The 23,318-nt window shown below is 41.8% G+C and overlaps 1 protein-coding gene across 3 annotated transcripts; it reads right to left on the bottom strand.

Annotated features, from left to right (window-relative positions):
* Nucleotides 1–252: 252 nt before the first annotated feature.
* Nucleotides 253–21,065, bottom strand: socs5b (suppressor of cytokine signaling 5b). Of its 3 annotated transcripts, none has more exons than XR_012595300.1 (3): nucleotides 20,350–21,064; nucleotides 3,579–10,585; nucleotides 253–1,790 (listed from the first exon to the last, which is right to left on the bottom strand). XR_012595300.1 is itself a non-coding variant. In XM_074646893.1 (3 exons), exon 2 carries the CDS (start codon nucleotides 10,564–10,566, stop codon nucleotides 8,878–8,880), a length of 1,689 nt encoding a protein of 562 aa, XP_074502994.1. In that variant the 5' UTR covers nucleotides 10,567–10,585; nucleotides 20,350–21,065; the 3' UTR covers nucleotides 253–1,790; nucleotide 8,877. The 3 variants fall into 3 exon arrangements, 1 of the variants encoding a protein (XP_074502994.1); XR_012595301.1 differs by having other exon boundaries at nucleotides 8,774–10,585; XM_074646893.1 differs by having other exon boundaries at nucleotides 8,877–10,585; nucleotides 20,350–21,065.
* Nucleotides 21,066–23,318: the final 2,253 nt, after the last annotated feature.

Raw genomic sequence — 23,318 nt, 5'->3', positions numbered from 1 at the left:
TGATTAATCATGGACAATCATGCATTAATCACGATTAAATATTTTAATCGATTGACAGCCCTAGTATGTACTGAATGCTGAGCTTTTGGTTTCAGTGATCCACCACCATTGTCTCTTGAACATTAACTGAAATCAAACACCCACACAGTCACCCTAAACTCCCTCCACACACACACCCTGACTCACTGCTAGAATACTACAAGGACTGTATTACAGCATGATAAAGAAAAAACAAACAAACTCAATATTATATCATGGGCCAGTGTGGATTACACTTAACAGTTTTATTTGGAATATTAAGACAATGAAGCAGAAGCCAAGCACCAAGAGTGACAGCTACAAGTGTCGCATCATACGGCTCTTAAAAATGAACAGGTTATACTGGAAAACAACTGTTTTTTTCTCTCTTTGAATGGTGAAGCAGATACACAGAACAGACAGTGAAATGTGAACATGATTATGCCATTTACACGCTCCAAATCCTACCTGACAGCAGAAAGAAGAAGAAAAAAAAAAGAAGAAGGAAAGAAAAGAAAAAGCAGAAGAAAATGGAACAGCGATATTCGTCTGACGACAGCTCAGTCAGCCTGTGGCGGTGGCTGGCTGAGGCCCGGAGACTTAAAGGGCTCTTGTGATTGGTCAGAACGAATAAGGCGGTCTGGGAACACGGCGGTGCTGCAGAGTGACAACCATTAGTTCCCATCATTGTCAAGTCCTGTTGCCTCGGCACCCACATCCACACAGCAACCAATGTGCACATACAGCATTAAAGTGACAGAGGATTGCAACCATTGTTACACTACACTCCATTGCATATTAGGGAGAATGAAAAATAATAATTCTTTCATACATCTTTTTTCTGTTTGCATATAGCACTTAACCCAGCTTTCTAAAATATATATTGGAAAAAATGTTTAAAATATCTTTTTTTTTTTTTTTTAGTTTGAGCTGAAACCATGAGTCGTACCGAGGTGGGGGCAGGGGGGTAGGAGTCCTTCATGCGGGGGTGTTGCTGTAGTTTAGTGGGACAGCTAGCGACACAACCAGCCAGACCAGACCCAGTGGTTTCTCGCCACAAACGAGGCTCTCATAGTGCAGCTAAATAGTGTCATACTAATGACAATATAAGGTCAAAATAGTTCAATTCACGGCATTTTGCTTTTTCTTTAAGAACATAGAATATACACGTAAACACCCATCTTTGCTCGCCCTCTTTTTTGGGGGTGTGCAGAAAGGTGGTGCTGGCTAAATGTGGTCCATGTTTACACATCCCTGGCGTAGGGTGGGGTGGTGTGGATGTGTGTCAATACCTGGGGTAGTGCGGGTGTCAGGAGATATAGCAAGTGTGTGCAAAATGTATGTGTTCCAGACAGTTAATGCACCACAGAATAAAAATTTCATCATCAGGCTCCTATTACATAACTCCATTCATCATACATACGTTTTTTTTTTTCCTCTCCTAAAATCTACGGGTTATATGGCAAACATGTGCTACAGTTAATGTCAGATATTTCCCATGGGGAAAACTGGGTTGAGAGAGACTCTCCTCGCAATGGGCCTGCCTGAGAATAAGAGGGTTGGTGGGACGGGTGGTGGGGGACGGGGGCAGAGAGGTGTCGTTCATAGGAGTCACTGTCATCACCCCTCACAGTCCACTCTGCATCCTTCTCCACTGGATCCCTCCGTGTGGCTCTGTCCATACACTAATATACTCCCACACGACACACACGCCATGCACCGAGTCTGCAGCATGGTGGAGAATACGACTCCATCGACACAGCTCACAATGCCTGAAGAATATAAGTGAAATATTTCAGGACCGCCGGCTTTTTTCTTAACACTCACACACAAGTCTCGCCATTTTGAGCTAAAACACAAACAGTGCCGTCCATAAATATTTGGACAGGGGGAAATGTTCAGTTGTGGCTCTGTAGTGCAGCATATTGGTAATGAAATGATGACTATTAGGTTAAACTCTCAGCTTTTAGTGTGTTCAAATCCATAGTGGATGTATAGAGTGGGAATCATAGCTCTTTACCCACAAGTTTAGTCAAAGCAAGCAAACAATGATCCGAAAACATACAGAAAAGACCACCAATGAGGGCCAAAACAGCATGTTCTTGACCGGCCAAATCACCTGACCTCAGTCCAACTGACAATGTTTTACTTGCTTAAGTCAAGGCTGGCAAAAAATTACCAAAAAAAGCCAGAATAAAGACCCCGCAGAACTTAGACAAAGTGTCCGCTCATGTATGTGTGTAGAATTCAGCAGTGACTGATTGCAAAAGATATTCAACCACATACTAAACATGATGACTGAAAGGTACAGTGTGTAGGATTTGGTGGTATTTAGTGGTGTTGGTTGCAGATTGCAACCAACCTCTCCGCTCACTCCTCCTCTTTCCGAGACTGCGGTAACGTGAGCCGCCGTGTGCAAAACCGTGGAAATGCCGTTCGACTCGCTCAGAAGCCGTCCTTAAGCTAAGTTCACACTATTTGACTTTCAAAGCCGTAAGATCGCTGTACTGTTCACACTACACAACTTGCTGTCTTGTAATTGTGAGTCTTGAAGTCGTTTATTTACTTTATGACTGGCGTGCGACAGGAGGTCACACTACAAGATCTTTCACAGGGAGGAATCCCTGATGGGTCTCCAAACTATACATTTTTTACTATTTATTCCTGCAACACATACAATAAGTTCCTATTGTTACAGGCGACCCCTCCTCCCCCACGTCTCCCCTGAACCCGTGTCTGGCACTCTCATTGGCTGTAGCTCGTGGCCAGAGTCCCCATACAGGTTCAGATATTTAGCATGTTAGATATCTGGAGTGCGTCTGCAAGGTCATCGGCGAGTGTCTTTGAGCAGTTCACACACGACGCTCGAGCGCCGAGCCAACACCGATTTGCTCTGATCTGGGGCTTTTGTCGGGGAGCTCCAAAGACTGTCGGGGAGCAGAAAATCCGGGGTAAAGTTTAGTGTGAACTAGGCATTACCATAATAACGCTACTTGAGGAGCAATGGAAGTCAGATGGCAGCTGACGGTACCACGGTTTTGCACACTGCGGTTCATGTTACCACAATTTGGTGGACTTCAGATAACGTACAAACATGAAAGGCTCTCTCTAGAGCCAGTGTTTGGTTTGTCCATTCTGTGTTACTGTAGAAAAATGGAGGAGCAACATGGCGGACTCTGTGAAGAGGACCCGCTCCCTATGTAGATGTGAAGATCTCAGTCTAAGCAAATGAAAACACAATGATTCTTAGTTTCAGGTTATAATACACTAATGAACACAGTTATGAATACTCAATTTCTGCTAATAGATGCCCCGAAATGTTACACACTGTTCCTTTAAGTTTGTTAAGTTACTAAAAGTTGGGGCCTTTGTACAAGAAGCGGTAAATTCATACTCAATATGGATGCAATTTTAAGCCTCAAGTTGTCACTAAGCCCAACGGTCATTTCAAATCCAATATGCTGGAGTAAAGAGCCAACACAACGAAAAAAACATGCCACTGTCCTAATACTTGCAGACTGCACTGTCGAACACAAATACACAATTAAAGTGCTATTTACTTCAACAAATCCCTCGCCCTCTCTGTGAGCAAAGCCGTTGCCACAACAGGAAGCCACGGCTCTCTGTGAGCCAGCTCCATCTCTCCTCCTCCTGGCTCCTCAACCTTCAGCCTAACAGGGCTGGATAGAGAGTAGAGAGGGTCGGACAAACGGGCCTTAGTTCACTCGGAACCACAGTCACCTCCACATCAGCACAGTGATGTTGGGGATGTGGCCAGATGGAGAGAGAGCAGTTGGATATAATAATAAAAAAAGGCCTCTCTCAGCCACACAGCAGCCATAAGGCAACACAGAGTGGCCCTTTTAGTACCCAGTAAATTTATATCCCAAAATGGTAAAATTAGCCTGTGATTAGTGCCTGCAAGTGGGGTGGGGCACTGTAAGGAGGTGTATGCTATTGCTGTGCAGTAGCATGATAGACAGGTGACAGTGAGCGAGATAGTATGATGTGTGTTTACAAATAGATATCTTCTATTTGACAGTGTGGATGCTAAAAAAAAATCCTGAAACATGAAAGTGCACATACTCAAATGTCAACCTTATTCCCCTCCGCTTAACACTCACTCCTGCCACTCTTTAACACATAATAGGTGATTCACATGCGATATTCAAGCTTTCTGAGGACAAAGTGCAGGGCAGTGGAAAATGTTTGGGACTTTTATATGAAGAAATGTTCGGTAAAGTCAATTCACAATGCAATAGAGAAAGTAAAAATTTGTTAAGTGAGATATGAGAAATGTTAACGCTTATACCTACACCAATTATGTTTTACCACCTGCATAAAAAAATTCTTGTTTCCTGCCTGATAAACAAGTGAAAATAATGTGTGTGAGCTTGACGGGGCCAGGTTCTCCCCTATGAATATATTAAAGAAGAGCAGTCTAACATACGGTGGTATGGAACCAATTTTCACTGGTTTGTAAATCTGAAATATAATATATAGGGATGCACGGATTGTGAAATTCTGGGCCGATACCGATGTTTAAAATAACAATTTGGCCGATAGCCAATACTGTTGTTTTTTTGTTGTTGTGATCTATTCCTTTTTTGTGCATGGGAAACAAAGACATCTTAATTATAAAAGAAGTAACTGAGCTGTTTTAAAGTCATTCAGCATTTCATTACACTGTCTTTGAATGAGCACAAAATCAATCACACAAATTTAATGAATGAAAAATATTATTTTTTTAAAATTTTTTAATAACTAACAACATTTAGCCGGTGCAAAATTGATGCGACACAACAGATAAACATCGGCCACTGCCATCGGCGAATGTCATCTTATTTACCGATAGGCCGATGGCATCAACAAGGCGAATACCGGCCGAACAAATCGGTGCATCCCTAATAATTTAACGTTAATTCTGACACCACTGAGGATATTAATATGCTTTAGCCTACTACACATAGCTTTGGTCACAGGCTCAGATATTCAGGGGCAAATAAAAACACATTTGTTCATGATTCATCCTCACTTATGAGAACTACAATAACCTTTAACATAAGTGCGGGCTGATAACACACTCACACACTAAAATATGAACTAGTTTGAGAAGTTTAAGCATTCCAGTGAACGTGATCTCATGTGTTTCAGCTTTAATATTTTGAGTTTTACACATTTACCTGCTGGGTTTTTCGTCTACATATTTTGCAGTTTATTATATTTGTTAGAAAACATGCCGTAAGGGAAGCGCTCTGCTTGTCTCCACCCATCTCATCCTCCCAAAGGCATGTGCACACTTGTTTTGTTAAAAAGTTCCAACTAATTTCATCTCATTTAAAAAGCCAGGTAATGCGTGTTATTATTACTAATAGTTAGAATATACACTGTTGCTGATGAACTGATGGGTAACTTAGATTAAAACTCTTACTGTAAAGAGTTAACTTTATGCCCTCTATGTCAAGTTGCAGACTACACAAGTGAGGGCTGGACATTTTGCACTGAAATATGCTACAGTAGGGCTGGCATTGGACCCACTAAGAACCTAATACTACCATACAGGCCATAATGTGGCGAGAAACTAATGCATGCATTAGTGAGTGACAACAGATGTTACTAATGTACAACTTATCATTTCAATAATCGGTCATAGCTTAAACCAACATAGCACCACTGAAATTTTATCCGTTACAAAAACTTTAGCGTGCACCATAATTAAGTGAGCTTATAGCTCGTGCACCTTTTCATTATTATTCTCTTCAGTCTCATTTGATGGCATCCGAGTGTGGACTGTGTTGAAGCACCTCCTGTTAAGTTAACGGATTATGGAACGAGATAAATGGTTCTCTGAAAGGCACATAGGTTACACTTATTTTCTCTTCACTATGAGAACAAAACAAGTGACTAGGCGAGCCAGCAGTGTTTTTTGTCCCAGGTAACATAACCAAAATCATTCAGATTACATAACTAAAGCTCTCAAAGATATGCCAACCTCTCGAGTGTTGCCTGCACTCAATGCTATAACTATGACTATAAATGCAACCGGGCAACAAGGGGGTTTGTTGGGGTTGAGACTTTATAGAGAGGTGAAGTCCTGTCCTTTCCGGTGGAACACCATGGGACCTTATTTCTGACAAAAATATGCACGGCAGTCAACGATGAGAGGCAAATCATTTTTTGATTCCGTTTGAATTCCACCATGAAATCACACATATGATGTTTGTCAATTTAAAATATAATTTTGCAAGTCAAGAAAGTCTCAGTTTGTTGTAAAACTGTTGAAGTGTCAGACTGTGAAAAAACGCAATTAGAAAGACTACACACCCAAAACTCGCACAAGTGACGTCTCTCTCTCTGAAGTTGTGTGTTTCCTACTGGGATGTACTCACACCAGCAACGGGTCTCGTTCGTTCTTTCGCTTCCGTGCTGATAAAAAGACCAGGAGTCACTGGATAAAACAATTCAGGTAAGATAATGTTACATTTGTGCGTGGAACACAGCTAAGTTAGCTAGCTAGCTAGTGTTGGTGACGTATATTGTGCGAAACAAGAGATGTAGTTCACTGAGCTGTTTCACACAAAACTAAATGATACTAAGACAAACTGAGACTTTCTTGTCAAACATGTGTGATTCATGGCGCAACCCAAATTGGATAAAAAAAAATGTGTCTCTCTCCGTTGACTACCGTTCATATTTTTTCCAAAATAAGGTCCCATGTGGTCCACTAGAAGGGGCGGGACTTCACCTCTCTATGGTTATAAGTTGTTAGGTGGGGGACATCAACTCCCAAGAAAAGGCTACATCACCTCTTTCCTGTTGGTGACACATTGGTCTTCATAAAAACAGCTCAATACATTTTAACATGGTTTCATAAAAGAAATATAAATTAAGGAGGAAAAGGGTACTGCAATCTAATCGTGGGAGTTTATAATTTTAACAAGCAGATTATTGTTCAGTCTTTCTAGCATCATAAGCAGTAATTGTCCTCCCCATTTATGATCAAAGCCCATCCCCAAACAAGCCTCAATAGTACGAACAGATCATTTCACCGTCATGTTTAAAGGGACGCTGGCATTTAGAATTTTTATCTTTTGTCTTCACCTTCAGCTCGTCACACGTGCCCTCAATAGAGTGCTGCAAGAATGAGTCCTAAAACCCGGAAATGAGTTAGCATTTTAGCACTTCCGGTTCCCTTGCTTGGAAGTCAATGGGTTTTTTGAATGGGTTTTTAGTGTGATGCCTGAAATAAAGTCGGTGATCGAGAGATTTTAAAGTTTTATTTACGATATAAAAGACGTCAGTAAATATCCCACTCGAGAATTTTGAAGCCTTTACGTGTCTTAAAAAAGGTGGTTGCTAACAAGTGGCTAAGTGAGACTACTAAACGTCATCACGCCGACTCGTCCGCCTTTACAGCCTCGTTTGTACTCGCACTCATGCGACCATGGTGGTGTTCGTTTGTAGCCTAACGTTAGCTTTTTACTTCTGCCGATTGCATTCACACTTCAAAAATCATAAAAGTGGTGTTCATTTGTGAAGATTATCTTGCTGAACAAAACGTGTAAGTATCATAAATGTGTGTTTGCCACAGAGCATATTTTCTCAAAAAACTAAAATCCCATCGGCTTTTTGTCGAGGGAACTGGGGCGATGCCAACTTCCTGGTTGGCTTACAAAAATACGTCATCCCTGGAGCACTCTATTCGTCTGAGAAGACTTGTTACCGTTCCTTACTGTAACCAAAGCTATCTGCACCGATGTTACAAACCGGGATACACAGGGGTCAAAGCTTTCTGTAGGCCAGATGCCACCAAAAGATACTAACTGAAGGAAGCGGGTGTAAAATTAAACACTATAAAGCCATAACACAATTTCCACAAAGACACAAGACTGCTCAAATGTTACCCTAGGGAGCTAAACTCCATACAGGATGAAATGAACGGTGTGCATATATGCACAATAGTGTCTGTGACCAATGAAGACTGCTGTGACGACTGTAACAATGGCAAGAATTGTTAGGAGGGACAGATTGTAAGAAAATATTCTGTTTTGAAAGCAACGCCGCACAGTGGGAATAAAGTTGACAGCTCGCTCACTAAATAGGACACAGTATTCACCATTACTGCTAAAGGAGGAACCACTGTTTGTTTTTTTAAAAGGACTAATCTATAGTCCTTAGAAAGCACTTCATTTCCCTGACGTGCCATCCTGAACTCTATGGACCCTCTCAGAATCTGTCCCTGGCTTAGCTGATGCTCATGCGTGCAAAGAGATGGCAAAGAATGTGCCTTTATGTAGCTCTATCCATGGGACAAGCTCTGACTGCAATATAACAAAAGCATCTCCAGATGCCCTCTCAACCCACACACACCTTAAAAACCCTCTTGGGAAGGTGCTCCACTAGGTGCTTTGACAAGCTAAGGAAGAAAAAAAAATAGAGAAAGCACAAAGTGAACTGTACAATGTAACCATGTGGGCCTAAATAGCAATTTGGGATGAATAAGGGAGTCATGCAGGCAGGTCTACAGGCAGGGTGATGTTGTGGGATCAGGCAGACATTTAGCACAAAGCAGGAGAGAAAAGACACTGATATCTGTGCCTTCCCTCCCTGTCAAAACAACCTGTTCAACACAAAAACATGTGCTTGCCAGACAGCGTTATACTGAATATAATCATATGTATTTTCTGTGATGTAAGTAAAACAAAGATTAGAATGAATCTTGTATAGCTTGTTACATTTAAACTCCATCCCTCACCAGAAAGAGAGCCATGTCAGTATAGCCTCTAATTGGCTAATGAGGATTTTTTAAAGTTCTGTAATCCTCCTGCAGTGTGTGTACAGGCAATGGAGAAGCCCACCCTATTTGACCTTGAGTGGCGGTTCCCTCTCCAGCCAGCGAACTCGTACTTTCTGTTTATAGTGATACTCCTTGAGGAAGTCCTGCAGGGCAGGGGGCAGCGGCAGAGAGCCTATACCATCGTAAGTGGTCCAGCGGCAGATGGCGGCTCGTGCCAGGTGCTGCAGGCCGAAGGGAAAGGTCCGATGGAGAGGCGCTGTAAGCAGCGGTTCAAAAAACATGCAGGCGCTGGGATCCTTGTAGTGCTCCAGCAGTCCTGTGACGGTGGAAGAGTGGAAAACACAAGGGTCGTGAGCGTCAAAGCTGAAGTTGTGGTTCCACTGCTCGATGCGAGCGTGCAGTGAGCGGTTGTAACGGCGGAAGCTAACGGAGAAGAGGTAGTCCTCCTGGGCGGAGTCACGCAGCAGGAAGGTGCCCTCTGGCCGTCCATCCAGCAGTGCCTCAGCTTCGTAGCGGTCCATCACGCCCCAGTAGCAGGGCAGAGCTGTGATCTGCAACAGGTCCGGCACCAGGCAGTGGATATAGTCTATCTGAGTGTGAACCTTCCAGGGCCCAGGCTGCTGTCTGCTCAGGTGGCCGTCCCCAGAGGCGTGCCTCTGCTTGGGCCTCCTGGCCTGCAGACAGAGGGTGGTCGAATCCTCCTCAGAGTCACAGTCCTGGGCTGACACTGCAGCCGCCAACACCGGCCCACAGGCCCCTGATGATCCAGCACTCGCAGAGCTGCCAGACCCTGAGGCCCGGCCTTCCCCGGAGGTCTCTCCTATGCCAGGAGCCATCTTTGGTCCCAGTTTGTAGAGAGAGGAGCCCGGCACTGAGGCCTCCAGGGTGTGGATCTGTGCATTAGGTGGTGGGTCCACACCTTCCTCGATGCTAAGTCTGCGGCGCTCACGCAGACGTTCCTCCTCGTCCTCGGGAGAGGGGTGGGCCGGGTCAAAGGCATCCAGCAGGGCGGTGGAGGAATGCGGGCTGACCGGTGCTGTGTGTTGCTTGATCAAGTGCCACTTGTGAGCGAGGTCGGAGCCTGGTGGGAAGGGGCAGGTCTCCAGCATGAGCTCTGTCAGGTGAATCTTACGTTTGGGGGTGATGAGGTTCTTAGATGAGCGGGAGCGTCTGCGAGCGGGCAGGGGTAAGCACAGCCCTACTGTATCACTTAGCCGCTGGCGCAAAGACCGGGCATTCAGACTGCGTGCTCCAGATACAGAGTCGCTCATCTCCTGGATGGAGCTGACTCCATAACGCCTGTCCCTGCGGTTCCCACTCCCCCGTAAGCGCCCAGACCGCCTGTCGGCCTCCAAAGAGCTCTGGGTTTTGGTGGAACATGAGTGTTTTTTCTTGCCCCCCCATGGAGCATGACGGGAATAGGAGTCTCTCCGGGCCATGGGAACACCCCCTGATCCCCCACGCACATCCTCAGTGTCCTTATCAATTGTAATTTCCACTATCTGAGGGATGTCCGACACACAGTTGTGATGGCGCCGTCCTGCTGTAACCATTGGCACTGGCAGGAGGCTCCGTGACGGGCTGGAGACTCCTGATGCCTGAGACTCACCTGAGGTGCTTCCTTGGCCAAGATCCACCACACAGAGGACGGCATCGGCCTCCACCCTGCTTTCACTGAGTCCTGAACTGTTGTGAAAGAGTGTCTGGCATTTGCTCTTCAGGTTGCTCCACATGTTGCCCACTTTCTTCATCAAAAGGAGCCCCTGGGACCTGAAGAGGACAGGAGACAAAAATGATTAAGTCTCAGGTGGAGAAATCTCGCAAAACAGCGAAGGCGCCTGCATTTAACACCGAGGCACAAGCTACATAAAGAATGTCCTACATTTAAATTCCCCAGACTACTGTGTATCTAGTAATTTGACATGGTGAGAGTATAACGGGGCCAAAGTGTCTGAGAGGTGGGTGAGCTTGAGTAGTTGGAACAGCAGAGTTAGGAGTTGCCAGGCAGACATGCAGGGACACAAGGCCACAGCTATAAATGAACCCAGGATCTGCTCACAGCTGATCTGCTGGTATGTACTGTATTACAGAGCCAGTCTAGACCTGACCAAAAACTTTCCCTGTAACAGCAGCAGATAGGGCAGATGCACATACACACTCATGTATGTCGTTGATTTATCACTCTGCTAGAATTTGACAGGGATTTGGAAGTAGTAGCACCAAATTGTGGTCGAAATGGTGCAAGTTTTACAGCGAGCAAAGTCACCTCAGGTGCCAAACGCAAAACACTGAAGGAATCCAAAATGCAGCATTTCTTTCCCTATTTCAGACACCGTTACTGGATTTATTATTAACACATGTTGGTGTCGCCGGTAAATCTAAATCACTGCAGCAAATACTTGAATAAATTTCCAATATGTAAAATATCCAAAAACAAATACTTTGCAAGTCTTCATACTCATGTTTTAGCTCTTTGTTCCTAAAAAATAATCAGCTGCAGCAATTAAACGATTAGTTGTCAATAGGGCTGTCAAATTTAACAAGATAGTAACGCATTAACGCAAATTCATATTAACGCCACTAATTTCTTTAACACATTAACGCAATTGATCTTTCTGAGGTCATAGTCATTGATACCAACCATGTCTGTTGTTGCCTGTTGGGCTTGAGTTTGCCATGTTATGATTTGGGCATATTTTTTATGCGAAATGCAGTACCTGTGAGGGTTTCTGGACAATATTTGTCATTGATTTGTGTTGTTAATTGATTTCCAATAATAAATATATACATACGATTGAATAAAGCAATCATATTTGCCCACTACCATGTTGATAAGAGTGTTGTCAACTATTAAATAAACCAGAAACTATTTTGATAATCAATGAATCGGTTTGAGAATTTTTTTATAAAAAACTCGTAAAAGCCTAAAAGTCCAAATTCTCTGATTCCAGCTTCTTAAATGTGAATAGTTTCTGCTTTCTTTACTCCTCTATGACAGTAAACTGAATATCTTTGAGTTGTGGACAAAACAAGACATTTGAGGACGTCATCTTGGGCTTTGGGAAACAATAATCAATATTTTTCACCATTTTATAGACCAAACAACTAATCGATTAATCGAGAAAATAAACAGATTAATCGCAATGAAAACAATCGTTAGTTGCAGCCCTAATGCTAGCTAAACTAATGTGGTTAACATGGTATTTTGGCATGGCATAAGCATGTTAGCACTGTTGTTGTAAGCATTTAGCTCAAAGCACCACTGTGCCTAATTACAGCCTCAAAGAGCTGCTAGTGTGGCTTTAGACTTAGTCGTTATTAATCCCACTAAGACACAGGTTTTTGGAGTTTCATATACCAATCATAAACTTACATAAAGTCTTCGTTAACCAAACAACTTATCGATTATCGAGAAAATAATCGACAGATTAAACGACAAGGAAAATAATGGTTAGTTGCAGCCCTAATTACAACACAATTTGGACATTCATTACTTGAAGTAACTGATAACATTATCCATGAGAAAAAGCTGCAAGCAGCACATTATACAGTACTTATAAGAGCATGCACTCCGATTGTGGGAGTTCTTGTTGAAAATTTAAATCCCTAACCTTGTCAGCATTAATTGCATGTGCTATAAACTAAGCTAAAGGCACAAAACAAAGGACGTTGGACCCTCTGCAGCTGGTTTCCCTCCCACTTCTTTTCTTTTCCGTCTGCCTCTGGGCTAAAAGGAGCGATCCAACTACCAGGCATCATGTCGCCCTGCCCACAGAGTGAAGTTTGCCTCGTAACATTGATAAAGACATTATGGATTTGCACAGTCAGCTGTGACAGGCCAAGGGTAGTGTGAAGCACAGGAAACCAGACTGGTCTTTAGCACATGACTGATTAAGTTGATTTTCTGAGGGCAGTTCCAAGGCTATCACTAACAAACTCATGACATCAGTGTCATCCCCATTATCGACGTGCTTTGTACTCGCAAAATATGACGTCTCTCCGCTTGACAGTTAATCGATGTTTGCAATACATACGGCTACGCCTTTGTTGCTAAGAAAAAGTATTTCTTATTCACACAGTTGAGCTACATCACCAAATGTGACATGACTCATTCGCAGTGGTAGAATGTAACTAAGTGCATTTACTCAAGTACTGCACTTATGTACAATTTTGTTGTACTTTACTTTAGTATTTCCATTTTATGCTACTTTATACTTCTACTCCACTACATTTCAGAGGCAAATATTGTACTTTTTACTTCACTAAATTTATTTTAAAGCTTTAGTTACTTTGCAGATTCAGATTAATAATACAAAATGAAATCAACAAATAAATTATGATGCAATATCATAGATTACAATAAAACGTTATTGATTACCAGGGGGAAATTAACCAGTAGTATATAAAGTAATTAAAATCAGCTCCACCTTTACCGGCTGCAACATTAAAGTGATGAACACAATAATGCATCAATAATTATAATCCAATAATATAATATATATATTTTACTTGTAACAGAGTATTTTTACACTGTATTGCTGCTTTTAGTTAAATAAAATATCTGAATACTTCTTCTAACACTGCTCAATCACTGTGGTTTATCTCATGTTCTGCACAATAAGCCTGTGTAAGTGTTGTGCTTATTGTCTAGCCTGTTGGACATCTTCCTTTAAGTCTCTCAAGGTGTAGTACCAGCACAAAAAATCCACAGCCACTGACTATACTCCCAATCTGATCACCTTAAGCTAACGAAGACACCAGGTGGATAGACAAATAAACTTGCTTTGAAATGATTGTTTCAAAACTGTGTTTAAAACTTGAGCTCCGCTATAAATAATGAAGCCAATGTCATAACTGAAACACACACAGAATACTCTTCAACAAGCTGTTAAGTGCTGCAAGCTGTGGCTAGGAGGTATTTTGCAACTAGGGCTGCACAATTAATACATTTTATCAAAATCACAATATGGTGTACCGTAATCCGTAATCGCAGGAGGCACAATATTTGTTAAAGGTGAAATGTGTGTCAAAATACCATTTTAAATTAAATATTGTGGTGCTGCAGAGATGTCCTAACCTACATTTCATATTCTACAGACTTAAATAAAACATCTTTGTTTGGTACAGATCCCCTCAAAAATCACACCAGTCATTTTAATAAAAAATGGGATAATTATGTAAAAATGATTGTTCCCTCTAATATCGCAATTGCATTATCAGTCAAAATAATCGCAATTGATAATTTTTCAAACTCGTGCTGCATTTGATTACAAAATTATAAATTTTGATACTTATGAATTTGAGTTTCATCTCCTGCATGGAACTATGTCAGTATGTATGTATGTTTCCTTACATCTTAAATCTCCATGAAGTGTTGGTATTGCTGTTGCCATCGCTTATAGTGTCATAATGACAGTATGCTGAATCTCATCTCCAAGGTCTGCAACATTTGGCAAAAACGCACGTTTGCAATGACGGTGTGCTGTCGCAATTTATCAATCGTTGGTCATATTCGTAATCAATCATTAAAAGTTTATTAAGTACAAAAAGGGTTTTTGTTATTGAAGACTCAATTAAAATAATGACATGGGCTATTTTCTTGGCATACACAAATAGATAATTGCATTTCTGATTTAAATACCAACAAATAAAACAATTGGTTGAACATAATGCTGTCAAGGTTTGCATGTGGTCTTACTAAATTCTACGGCTGTACAATTTTGAATAAAATATCTATTATTTTGACTGATATTGCAATATTAGAGGGAATGATGATTTTTACTTCATTATTCTTATTTTCATTGGAAAAACATTAAAATGATTATGGCGTGATTTTTGTGGGGATCTGAACCAAACAAAGATGTTTTATTAACTCTGTAAGATATGATGTGCAGGCCAGGACATCTCTGCAGCATGACAATATTTAATTTGAAATGGTATTTTGACACATTTCGCCTTTAACAAATACTGCGATTTGAAAATTACAGTAGGCCATATTGCGATTTCGATAAACTTTCAATTAATTGTGCAACCCTACTAAATTCAAAAATATTAGCAGTTTGCTTTTTTTTAATACAATTGATCTGTGCTGCATTGATGCATTTTAAGGACGATAGGCTTCAAAATGCATTTAAGGGGGAAAAATAAAATGGTCGCATTGAAGTCCTGACAACAGGCTTTCTATGGGAGAATATTAAAGTTGTCAAATGTAAATCACTTTACACTATGACCCCTGCGTGATATAAAACTGTGGGATACTGAGCAATAGTAAAAGCAGCAGTCAGCATGAACAGGTTAGACAAAGCGCTGCAGGTAAGAGGAGCTGACACCAGTTTGGGTGAACTCAAACCTGCAACACGTCATCAAGGTAAGCAACACCTTTTATTATGCCATTCCCGTTGTATGGAAAACAACTGGCACTGTGCCCACAGCACGGGCTCTGATTATACTTCCTCACGTTATGGTCGGTATCCACAGTGTATGAAACTTCAGCTGTCCACAAAGTATGTCTTGCCAACTGAGTACATCTTGAATAAGCTAATGTTATTCAAAATGTAACTTAACTAGAGCTGCAACAATTAGTCAATTAATCAATCAAGACAATGAAAAGAAAATTAATTCTCCAGCTATTTTGACAATGGAAAAAAAATTTATTTGATACTTGATGTGATTTGATACTCTTTTTGGCCTTAAATTAGAGTACACTGAATATTATATTATTATACAACATTGCCTTTGTGCTGAAGGATTTTTTGGTTTTGTTTTCTGATTATAAATCAAACAATCGAAAAATAATCTGCAAATTAAACGATAATGAAACCCTATTCTTAACAGTGAATAATTACCATCACTAGTAAACTCCTTCAAGTTATAAATTATTTTAAGGGTTCAGTCCAAAAGTTCTTACTACAGCCACTAGACAATCTGGGTGATGATTTAAATTTCTTAAAATATATTCTTATAAGTAAGAGTCCAATAAGTCCAACACGCTTCTTAGTCATTGTTATTATAAGTGTGTACCAATACAATTTTATAAACCATCTAGCACAATTAAATCTGCTAAACTAAAACTAAAGAAGTGCATCTATACTACAATACCAATGGTGCATATTAACTGAAGTGTTACTCAAGTTATTTAAATATGATTTCAGTTTGGTGGCTCAATGGCATACTAATAGTCTTGACAATTCATTTTAAAATCCTCTAGGCTCAAACTGCCTAAATTAGACAGACTATCTAAGGTTTCATCAAAGGCTCAACATATACTTGAACTATTTGTCCAGCCAATTAGATTTTTAGAAAGAAAAACATGCAAACTGTCTCTCATTCGTCAAAGTTATTGTTGGAGCACAAAGTCTTACCGGCCGCTACCTAAATTTGCCCGCATTTGATTCTGTAATTTTCGCTGCCAACATTAAAACACTGATTATGAACTAAAACTGCATGTTCACACCCTGCGGTCTGCCCTCCAAGATGAACTGGAATTGTGAGGCTCATATTATATCAGCTACATCTTGAGAGGCCGGATTTTCCATCCGGGTCGGTGCGTTTTATCCCTCAGCTTGCTAATCGCCTCAAAAATACAAACAATGAAAAGTTCCAGTGACCAAGACACAAAGGGGCCAGGGTCTCTAAAACTTTAATTGTGCCAAAGTAGGATTAAAACACTCCTATAACTTTGCCACTGACTGTTGCCACAATTTAACAATAAACCTGTTATGTATAGGCAATGATGGAACAGGAAAAACATGCTAGCTATCATACCCCTATCCACCACATGCTGGATCACACTAGAATTACACACGTGCATTTGTTATACTGATTTAGCCATGTCCAATCTGACACATTTATGCCCCTTTTAGGTCTACAGGTAAACCGATTTTTTTAAAAACAGGTATTTTCCTCTACGTTTTAGCCTCTCTTCCACACGCAAACAGAGTTTTGGGTCACAAAAACAGATATTTGATATTTTTGAAAACGCCTTCTAAGGTGCCGATTTTTTAAAAATGGACGTGTGAAACTGAGCGTTTGAGAAACGATGACATCCTCTCCTCAGTTCGCTCATTGTTGCTTTGTGTAATGAGCATGCACCAGAAACAATAACAAAGATGGCGGACCACCAGCTTTTTGACGTTTTGTTAGCACTTCTCGGACTATTTTACAATTTGAAAAATGTTACAGTCACAGGAGGCCAAAGCAGGAACACATTAAACATTGAGGCCAAATGGTGATTGAATGTGCTTTTGGGCGATTGATGGCGAGGTTTGGAGCACTCGGAAGGGCGATCGACATAAACCTGAATGACCTCCTTTTCGCCATTTATGCATGTAAAGAGACAGTTGATGACAGTCATTCAGTTCAACCAGGAGTCCCAGTTCCCCCTGAATAATAACGGTTATCGAACTGACTGTAATGAAACCGAAGGAAAGGAAGTGAGAAGGGTGGTAACAATTCATTGACCTTTAACTTATGAGTGGTGACATTTAAATATTACGGCAAGCGTTTGGAGTCGTTTTTGTGTTCCAGTGTGGACGGAGATATTTTGTAAAACAAAGGTCGTGTGGACAGATTTTTAGTTTTTATTGAAACGGAGGGGAAAATATGTTTTTTTTAAAAATCTGTAAACATGTAAACATGGCCTTAGATAGCTTCACTGTCAAATGGTAATAAATGGCTAGGATTTATAAGTTAACCTGACGAGACAGAATGCAAGGAGTTGTACCATGAATTACCACGGAGAACCGAAAGCTCTGCCGGTGTGTTAGTTAGCTAATCTGTGTCCTCGTTAGCTTGGTCCCATTCTTATTTGACATCAAATAAACTCTTGGCGCTATCCAAAACAGACGACAATAGTAGCAAAGTAGTAATCAGGTTTGTCACTACATGCTTGCATGTTCTATTTTTGGTGCTTTGCTGCAAAGGCTATAATGAAGTTAGTCTAATCATTTATGCAACATTATAACCCGTAAGTTCAATTTTATGTCTACAGCAGGACACACCGCTAAGCGTCTCATATTGCAGATTTTCGCCTAGAATGAACCCTGCTTAGCTAATTCAAGATTGATTATTTAAATCTATAGTCGTCCTATATACATTTTCTACGACTGTTGCCATTGATAACAATGACCACACCAAAAGTGCAATCCAGTCCACAACCATTTAAAGCCGCCCTGAAACAGAACTAGGCTACTTTCTGCTCTCCGGCAGCCCAACACACCCATTCTCCTGGGATCAGACTGATCTAAGAGAGGGCTGTAGAGAAGACAAGATTACAAGGAGGACGCCTTCTCTGCTCAGACCAGACCAGAGTTAATGAGATATTTGCAGCGTTTTGCATTCTCAAAGATATGTGGGGATGGCAGAAAGCCACAACGGGGTCTGTAAATGACTGATAAATCACACTGATTATTCCTATCATTTGAATCTCAGCGAATATTAAAACTTTCGTTAGACATGCTATGCAAGTTTCTTTTCCTCCACAGAATGTAGTTTTGGCTAAAGAAAGCCCCTTTAAAATAGAGGCACAGTAAAACATATTCCTGCAACTCAATATTGCATTGTTTTTCAGCAGTGCATTAACAACACAATACTATTTGAATGATAATTATTATGCCCTTTTGTTAGTTGTTTGCACTCAGTAATTTATTAAAGAAAATTCAAGTCAGACAGTAAACTAATTAACTCACATTAGTTTAGAACAATTAACTTGAAAAAACACTCCTTAACTTGCATTTTAAGAGAATCTCTTAAGATTTAAAGTATATTACAATACCAAAACTGTCTTCTTTTCAATATGATCTTGTCATATACAGACTGTAGTTGTGGCTAAAGAAAGCCCCTTTAAAATAGAGGCACAGTAAAACATATTCCTGCAACTCAATAATTCATTGTTTTTCAGCAGTGCATTAACAATACTGTTTGTATAATAATTATTCTGCCCTTTTGTTAGTTGTTTGCACTCAGTAATTTATTAAAGAACATTCAAGTCAGACAGTAAACTAATTAACTCACATTATTTTAGTATACTTAACTTGAAAAAAACATAACTTAACTCGCATTTTAAGACAAACTCTTTACATTTAAAGTTAACTACATTACAATATGATGATGTGATCTTGTCAAACACACATTGACGTGGATAGTAAAGTTTTATTATGACGTTACTAACTACCTTTACAGATTATAGATATGTTTTTCCCACTAACTTAATGTCAATAGAAGACACACACACACACACACACACACACACACACACACACACACACACACACACACACACACACAACTATGGAGCTATATAACGTTATTATTATAGCTGGTATATAGAAATGGTTGGAAGGCCTTTAGGTTGCAGGAGGCCCCACTTTTCCCCTGGTCCAAGGCCTATGAAAGGAGGTTGGGTTACTGGTCTTGGATTAAGGGGTATATAACGCATGCGCAGTCTAAATGAAGCTGCGGTCGTTGCGATTGGCTCAATTTCCGATCAGATTCTACTGCGCATGTACAATTCCCCCCTGTAGAAATGACGCGTGTCCCAGCCTCCTTCTATAAGCCTTGCCCTGGTCCCAGCCAAGTTAGCCGCTAACAGGCTAACCATCTACACAGCACAGTACCGCTAAATGTAGATAGCTGGATACAGCCGTTAGGATATACAGCCCGCAGGATATACAGCCGTTAGGATATACAGCCGTTAGGATATACAGCCGTTAGGATATACAGCCGTTAGGATATACAGCCGTTAGGATAACGTTAGCTAGATACAGCCGTTAGGATACATACAGCCGTTAGGATACATACAGCCGTTAGGATATACAGCCGTTAGGATACATACAGCCGTTAGGATATACAGCCGTTAGGATAACGTTAGCTAGATACAGCCGTTAGGATACATACAGCCGTTAGGATAACGTTAGCTAGATACAGCCGTTAGGATACATACAGCCGTTAGGATACATACAGCCGTTAGGATATACAGCCGTTAGGATAACGTTAGCTAGATACAGCCGTTAGGATACATACAGCCGTTGGGATAACGTTAGCTTGGCTCATATTGGTGATTTCAGTTAAATGTGTAATATTTAAATCATAAATAAAAGTCCCCTTCTGTTGGTTGACAACATATATAAGCTAATCGTTACGCTAAATTCAAGACTGCTTCGCTAACTTGCGGTTCCAAGGCTTTACGAGCTGTCAAAAAAAATGCTAACTGTTAGCATTCAAAAAATGCTAACTGCCAGCTAGCGGGGGTTAGCATGTTGCTAACACAGCCAGCTAGCTTTGGCTAACACGGCTAGCTCTGGCTAACACAGCCAGCTAGCGGGGGTTAGCATGTTAGCTGTTGGCTAACACAGCTAGCCAGCTAGCTAGCGGGGTTAGCTTAGCATGTTAGCTTTTTGGGAAGAAAAAAAAAAAAGCGACCCAAAAATGTCCCCTTATAAATGAAGATGTAGATTAAAAGATGGAGTTGTAGACCAAACGTGACCTGCTGTACAGAGTGGTGGTGTTGTTAGTGGAGGTGATCTCTTGTATCTCACCCTGCAGCCTGGTGGTGAAGCTCTACTCAACAGCTCTCTTTGTCTGCAGAAACAGTCTCTGAAGAGTCAGGCAGACATCATCCAGCCTCGGGTCCACGGTGTCGGAGCGGAGCACGGAGAGAACCCGGATACCTGATGGTTTCATCCCGATGATTGTAACATTTAATACTAATCAAACGTGTTTTTAAAAAGGTTAGTTGTTCTTTAAGTCTTCATCATGGTGGGGGTCTTTCTGCTGCTGCTCCGAGCAGCCAATATGACGGCGGTCTCAGGCAGACAGCGAGCCGGAGAGAGGCGGACGGTGTTTCACTGTGAGGGCTGACGGAGCCGACTGACAGCTGCTCGATCCAATGGAGGACCGGGAAGACCGGGAGGAGGACCGGGGAGAGGACGGACGTTTCCGACGGAGACGGAGCACCACGCGGATAGAGAATACCCCCCTCTAGCTGGATCCAGCGTGATGGGCGTCTCTGGTCACCAATGAGAGAGAGAGAGCAGGATGATGATGATGATGAGGAGGCTCTCCACTGGCAGCTCTACTTGGAAACGTGGAGAGGTGAAGTGATGCTGGTGGTGTTACACAGCCAGGCCGGACCAATGATGTCATCCAGGTTAAGAGAACCAGGATCATGGGCTCTGCATTGGTCCCTTGTCAGTGTCACTCACCCCCCTGACCCAATTTAATCTAGTAAAGTTTGTTTTTTATTTAAAGCTGCAGTGGGTAGAAATGGAATAAATATGATTAAAGTTATTTTTTTTATAAAACAGTCAGTATATATCCTGACAGTAGTGCATGAGACATATAATCTGAAAACAATCATGTGCCTCGGTGTCCTCCGGTAGGTGTCGGTGTCTTCCGGTCGGTGTCCTCTCCTCCGGTCGGTGTCCTCCGGTCGGTGTCGGTGTCTTCTCCACCGGTCGGTGTCGGTGTCCTCTCCACCGGTCGGTGTCCTGTGTCCTCCGGTCGGTGTCCTCTGGAGCTCCTAATGGCATTTGCAGGATTTCACAGACCAGAGGAAAACAACCAATCAGAGCCGAGCTGGAGTCTCTGAGCAGCTGTCAATCACTCGCAAACTGATCAAACAGGTCAAACTAGGCAGCGCGGATCAAATTTGAATCATTATTCTGTTACTGTAATGCCTATTTCTCTCCTTTTAAATGTTTTCAGAAACATCTTGAAGTGTACTGTTTAGCATTGGCGCAGTTTGAACCTTAAAGGGGACTGTTTGTAACTTCTTGCACATATAAATCTACCGGGTCGGTATCCCATGCGCACTCGCATGTGGCTACGCTGTTCAGACTCAGACTCCAACACAAACTGCAAGGAAGCACCAAAACCACAACGTTCTATCTAGTGAAGCCCGTCTTGCAAAACAGTCGCGGTTGGAGGACGCGGGGGAGACCGTAGCTTTGGTCTCCAGGGCCGGAGTCTCTACTGTACTCTGCTCCTCTGCTTGCCTGCTTGCCTTCACTCACACACCGCGCTCGTTCTCGCTATTTCGCTCCACCTCACGTGCATGCGCGCACACTAAACACTGCAGCAGAGTTAGTAGCTCTGAGAATATCTAGTGAATGTACAGTGGACGTGGATGTGCAGAAATAACTGCTGCAGCTCCTCCAGACCAACAGAGGTTTCCCGTGTCTTGTGAAGTGACGGGGCTCCGCAGCGAGAAACGTTATCGTCTCCGACCAAAACTCCGGTGTCTCCCCTGTTCCCTCCGGCCGCGGTCGGGAGGCTGAAGCACGAAAAGTCAACACTAGGATCAGCAGTGATTCATGGAGAGACCTTCGTCTGGTCAGCTAACATTACTGCCAAGCAGGTGAAATATAGAGTGATATTGTGGTTTTAGCTGACGTGTGTCGCCTCGCTGTTTTGATCGATGCTCGTTCATGTCTATTTAGAGCGAGCACAAGCGCGAGCAACAGGACGCTGACTTTCGTTGATTTAACGGCCACAGGTGTCGCTGTTAACAAGCAAATTTCTGATTCTTACAAACAATCCTTTTTAGGTTGGGGGTTCACAAAAAAATAAATCTAGAGGGAATGTGATGTGTACAACGCAGAGAGGTCTAATGTATTGGGATGCGTGTATACATATTACAAGCATAGGAGACAAAATCAGTTTGATTGCATTGTTTTCTATTGGAAAGTCCGACTCCTAACTGGCCGCGAGTGACAAAGCATCGATACGATACCTCCTCATCTCACTACAGACACCTAAATAAGGTGACAGCAGGCTGGAGGGAGATCCCCTGAAAGTTTACATATAGGCTACTGTTGGCTGTACTGTGTCATTTTCAGTAAATAACACAATATAAAACCTGTGTTTTCTGTTTAAAAAACACAAACGTCAGAAGAGACCATCTTTTAAGTGGTTACATAGTTTGATCTAGACAGGTATATTCACACTCACATTCACACCTATGGGCAATTTAGGGTCAACAGTTAACCTGCATGTCTTTGGACTGTGGGAGGAAGCCAGAGAACCCGGAAAAAACCCACGCTAACACGGGGAGAACATGCAAACTCCACACAGAAGGACAGACATATTACCAAGATATAAATATAAATTAGGGCTGTCAAAGTTAACGCGATAATAACGCAAATTAGTTTAAACGCCACTAATTTCTTTAACGCATTAACACAATCAATCTTCCGGAGGTTGTAGCGGGCTCAGTTTTAAAGCTAAATAACGCTCCAAACTCGCACTAAATTTTGGCGAAGAAAAACTGTCATGGCCATTTTCAAAGGGGTCCCTTGACCTCTGAGCTCAAGATATGTGAATGTAAATGGGTTCTATGGGTACCCACGAGTCTCCCCTTTACAGACATGCCCACTTTATGATAATCACATGCAGTTTGGGGCAAGTCATAGTCAAGTCAGCACACTGACACACTGACAGCTGTTGTTGTCTGTTGGGCTGCAGTTTGCCATGTTATGATTTGAGCATATATTTTTATTCTAAATGC

The sequence above is a fragment of the Sebastes fasciatus genome, chromosome 9 (assembly GCF_043250625.1).
Source record: "Sebastes fasciatus isolate fSebFas1 chromosome 9, fSebFas1.pri, whole genome shotgun sequence".
In the NCBI taxonomy this organism is placed as follows: Eukaryota; Metazoa; Chordata; class Actinopteri; order Perciformes; family Sebastidae; genus Sebastes; species Sebastes fasciatus.
This window is presented reverse-complemented; position numbering and strand designations above follow the sequence as displayed.